This window comes from Belonocnema kinseyi, chromosome 8, assembly GCF_010883055.1.
Source record: "Belonocnema kinseyi isolate 2016_QV_RU_SX_M_011 chromosome 8, B_treatae_v1, whole genome shotgun sequence".
In the NCBI taxonomy this organism is placed as follows: Eukaryota; Metazoa; Arthropoda; class Insecta; order Hymenoptera; family Cynipidae; genus Belonocnema; species Belonocnema kinseyi.
In genome coordinates, this window is record NC_046664.1 from 65,206,529 (window position 1) to 65,212,019 (window position 5,491).

General features: G+C 28.5%; 1 protein-coding gene across 1 annotated transcript; it reads left to right on the plus strand.

Annotated features, from left to right (window-relative positions):
* Positions 1-3,736: 3,736 nt before the first annotated feature.
* On the plus strand, positions 3,737-5,447 carry LOC117178520 (origin recognition complex subunit 4). The gene is made up of 4 exons (XM_033369948.1): positions 3,737-3,973; positions 4,075-4,401; positions 4,556-5,059; positions 5,184-5,447. Exons 1-4 carry the CDS (start codon positions 3,758-3,760, stop codon positions 5,445-5,447), a joined length of 1,311 nt encoding a protein of 436 aa, XP_033225839.1. The 5' UTR covers positions 3,737-3,757.
* Positions 5,448-5,491: the final 44 nt, after the last annotated feature.

Here is a 5,491-nt window from a genome sequence, read left to right on the forward strand (position 1 = left end):
AGTTATGTGTTTTAAAGAAATTTGAAATATATCATAATTTAAAAAGGGTTTTCGAAAATATTTAAAAGTATTTGAATTGTATTAAAAATGGAAAATTATAAATTTTGGACGAAATCCAAAGTAAAAACTGTTAAAAGATTTTTGTTGAATACTTTATTTAAAACCCCTTAATTTTGATATTAAATCCTGAAATCGAACAGTATGTAAAACTTAAAATAAAACAAAACCTTAAATATGTTCTCATCGAGGGGTTAATTACTCCAATTTTTATTGCACATGAAATTGCAAGATTGCATATATATTAGAGGTGTGCAGTCGTCTCTTCGAATGTTTAATACCAATTTTGACACGCTTGGAACACTGGATTTTTTTAAATAAAAAAAAGTTTACCTGTACATCAAACCAGCTTGATTTTCTTGGATTATTACAATTTTTAAAATCAAAATAACTTCTTTTTTTGTGCTAAAAAATGAATACAAAAGTCAAGTTGAATCTTCGAAATCTTCGAAATCAAGTTGAATCTTTGAAATTCTAAATTTGTAGTAAAAATTCGAATAAACGACTGCACACCTCTAACATATATTACTAAAAAATATTGTATAATCTTGCAAAAGTTTCTATGGATTATAGGAAATTCATTATACACAAAAAAAATTATAGGACAATCAGCTTTCGAACAAATATTACAAAAATATTGAAGGAATTAATGTAAAAATCTTTTGTAATCTTTTGAAATTACTTGATACCTTTAGAAATATTTTAAAATCTACAACAATCTTTGAAATGTTTTAAAATTCCTAGAAATGCTTCTTAAATCTTTTAACCTCTTTTGAATTTCTTTGAAATTTCTGTAATCTTTGAAATAATTGGATGTCCTTTAAAATCCCTTAAATCTTGGGAAATTAAATTAAATTCAATAATAAAAATATATAAATAATTAAATTCTTAAAATTCCTTGAAATATTTGGAAATCCTACAATATTGTCTGATGTTCGTTGCATTTTTTGAAAATTCTTGAGATTCTTTGCAATCCTTTAAATAACTTGAAATCTTTAAAATCCTTTGAAACTTTTCTAATTTCTGGAAATCTTTGGACATCGTAAAAATCTATTAAAATAAGTGGAAATCATTTTAATTCCTTTAAATATAACTCAAATTAAACGTATTCATTAAATTTCTCTAAAAAAAACCGTTTAAATCCCTTGCAGTCCTTGGAGATTTAATATAATCCTGTACATCTGGTAAAATTCTTTAAATTATCTTAAAATTCCTTGAAATCCTTCGGAATCACTTAAAATCCCTGGAAATTTTCGTAAGTCGTAAAAATCAGTTAAAACTTTTAATTAAAGATCTCTAAAAAACAGTTTAAATCCGTTGAAATCATCGCAGATTTAATCAAATCTTGTAAAATTCCTTGAATCCTTTGTAAAGCGTAAAAATTCATTAACATAAGTATACATTATTTGAAATCCCTTGAATACAAATTAAATTAAAATAATTTATTAAAGTTCTCTAAAAAGCCCGTTAAATCCCTAGAAATCTGTTCAATCCCTGAAAATCCTTGGATATTTCGCGTAATCTTTTAAATCTTGTGAAGTAGCATAAAATCCCTTGTAATCTTTAGAATCGGCAGGAATCCCTTAAAATGTCATTTATTTTCTAAAGTTCTCTACAAATCTCTTCAAATCTTTGGAAATCCTGTAAAGTTCTCTGACATCCCTTGAAATGTTTTAAATCTCTTGAGATTCGCGGCAATCTTTCAAAATTACTTAAATCTTTAAAATCAATTAAAATCAATAGAAATCATTCGAAATCCCTTGTATATAACTTAAATTAAACTTATTCACTAAAGTTATCTAAAAAGACGGTTTAAATTCCTAGAAATTCCTAGACATTTTTAGAGGTTTAATAAAATACTATATATCTTGTGAAATTCCTTGAAATACCTTAGATTTCGTTGAAATCCTGTGGAATTCCTTAAAGTTCCTTGAAATCGTTAGAAATCGTATAAATCCATTAAATAATTTGAAATGTTTTGAATACAACTTAAATTCAACTTATTTTAGACCATAGCATAGGACATAAAGAAAAATTCATGATTTAAATTCATAAATATTGTCGGTCAAAGAAAGGATTGATTTAGTTTCAAATCATTGTACATCATGTAAATCTTGTGATATTCCTTGAAATACTTTAAAATCCCTTAGAATCCAGAGATGTGCAGTTACGCGTAACTGAAGGGTTATTACGTAAAATACCTAACTGAAGTATTTTACGTAGAAAACAGGTAAAATACTCCGGACTTTAATATATTCCAGGGAATGATCTTAATTTCAAATGTATACAAGTGATACTTTTGAAATATTGTTATTTTTGTTAATTTAAATACTTGTAATTAAGATGGATTTGAATATGATTTTTTTAGGAATACCGGTAAATTATTCAAACCCAAGAAGTGTTCGTAATTTGCTGTGATTTTTCACATTTATATCTATTTTTTCATTGTTGATATTTTGAAATATTGGTCAAGTTAATATTTAATGAATACGTTGATGTTGAATGTTTTTGTCTATTGGTCAAAAGTCAATATTTTTGTAATATTGGATTTTCGAATTAAAAAAAATATTGATTTTTAACCAGTAGACAAAAACACTTAACATCCAGTAGACCAGTAGACAAAAGCGATTAACAATAAAATATACACTGATAAACAAGATTCATTATAATAAATTTATGTACCCATACCATTTTTAAAATTTATTTCAAGAAATGTTTGAAATCTCTGTTAGAATGTCTTGAAATTTCTGTAAGTTGTAGATATCAGTTAAAATCATTAATCAAATTTTCCAAAGTTCCCTAGAAATCTTCAAATTTTTGGAAATTCTACAAAATTTTTCGATATCCAGTTAATTTTTTATATGCCTTGAAAACGTCGGAGATGTTTGTAAATGTTTGAAATCCTCTAAAATTCCTTGAAGTCCTATAAAATCCATTGAAATTTTTTTAAATTAATGGAAATATTTTTGTTTTTCTTGAAAACCGTTTAAATCATTTAAAATTAGTGTCTGGAGAAACTCTTTACAATTCCTTGCAATCCATTGATGTATTTTAAATCTTTTAACTCTTGGAATTCTGTAAAAATCCTTAAAATTTTAGAAATCCTGTGAATTCCCTCGAAATAATTTGAGATTATGTCAATATTTTAACATTATTTCTATACTGATTTTGTTAGATGATTTTCTATAATGATTTTTGTATAACCACGAAAAAATGATAAAAAATTAATTATAGGAAAATCATTAGAGACCTGACTGAATTTCCTATAATATTTTTGTCATTCAGGGGGATTAATAGACATTACAAATATTGTATGGGATTGCACGAAATTTTATAGAGATCGCTCGAGATTCTATAGAGAACGTATGGGATTACATGGGACCGTAAAGGATTGCATGGAAATGCACGAGATTACATAAGATTTCAGAAAGAGATTGGAGGAGTAATTAACCCCTTGGTTCTCATCTTTTTTAACGAGAAAAATCTACCTCTGCCCGGACTGGAACCATGAATCTTGCACATTTCACGCGTAGATTCTAATTTCTATGTTTTTGGACTTGAAAAATAAAAAATGTTAAGTGTTAAACATTGATACATGTTTAACTTTTCAAGACGTGTGAACAAATATTAAAAATGTAAAGTTTTGCACATTTAAGAAAAAAAATTTTACCATTTGCTATTTTACTTAAATAGATTCAAAATGAGTAAGGAACGGGGAATGGCAATCGATTTCCAAGACAACATGATTCTTCAAACTAGGAAATATTTAAAACGCAAGATAATGTGTCCTGAAACGAAATATAGACATCATGAAAAAGAACGCAAATACGTTCTTGATTTGGTAAAACGTACTGTTGAAACTGGCGAGAGTAATTCTGCTCTCTTGATTGGTCCAGAGGACAGTGGAAAAACAACAGTAAGCCTTATTCATATTTATTTTTAATTCAAACTAAAATTTAAAAAATGAACTTAAGTTATAATAATAAATTGGATTTAACTGTCTCCAATTTTAAACAGCTCTTGAATAGCGTTCTAAAAGAATTATCGAGTTCAAAGGACTTCAAAGACAATTCTTTGATAGTTAATTTGCACGGATTAGTGCACACTGATGATCGTTTGGCTCTGAAAGACGCTACACGTCAAATGCAACTCGAGAATGCAGTTGGGGATAAAGTTTTCGGTTCGTTTGCTGAAAATTTGACTTTCCTTTTAGACTGTTTGAAAGCAGGAGACAAAAAGCGCAGCAAGCCAGTCATTTTCATTCTCGATGAATTTGACTTATTTTGCGGGCACAACAATCAAACCCTGCTCTACAATCTTTTTGATGTTGCTCAATCAGCCCAGGTACTAAAAAACAAATTGAAACTTGCATTTCTTTAAATTTTATTGTTTAAATATTTTGTGTACGATAATCATGCAAGTTCTCTAGACTAAATTATTGCCCTGCCTCCTACTTAATGATGTGCAATAAACAAAATGGAATTATTAATATTTTTAGGCTCCCATTTGTGTTCTGGGAATAACGAGCAGATTAGACGTCATAGAACTTTTAGAAAAAAGAGTGAAATCCCGATTTTCTTCTCGACAAATATTCCTTCTCCCTGGAGATACTTTAGACGATGAGGATGACTCTTTCGAAAAGTCTTTTGAAGATCGTCTGGAACTCTTTAAGGATCTTTTGAGGCTTCCAGATGACGAAAATATCAATGGAGTAGAGCAGGAAAGTGAAGATTGCAACATTGATCCTCAATTTGCAGTTTCTTGGAACGAATCCATCAGGAAAATCGCTAAAAATCCAACGCTCACGAATTTGCTGAAATCCATGTGCAAGAATGATGCGAGTGAGAGGAAATTCAGGAACTTTCTCGCCATTGCCATCTCTTCCTTGTCAGAAAATCATCAGAAACTGGAGATTGATGATTTTGTTGAATCCAGCAAAATTTATTTGCAGGACGACAGAGTTGCAATGTTAAAGGGTCTCTCAGTATTGGAAATGTGCCTGGTAAACTGATTTGATTAAAAAATAATAAAAATTAGGGCAATTGATTTGAAAATAAAATATATTTTTTTATTACATTACAACTTTTGAGTAAGAGCATTGTACTAATTTATAATTAAAATTGCAGATCATAGCGATGAATCACGAGTCAGAAATATTCGAAGATGAGCCTTTGAATTTCGAAATGGTTTACAATCGCTACAATTTATTTGCGAAGCAAAATTCTTCTATTCATTCCGTCCAAAGGCCCGTGATTGTTAAGGCTTTCGAACACATTAAAGTAAGTTCTTTGTTAATTTCAAGAAAGCAAGCAACACCACAATGGTGCAAATCTAGAATTTTCCATTCAAAAGGGTCTACATTTATTGACCGATTTTTTTTTTATAATTAAAGAGCATTAAATTCTTAACAAGTTTACGAAGCGATATACATATA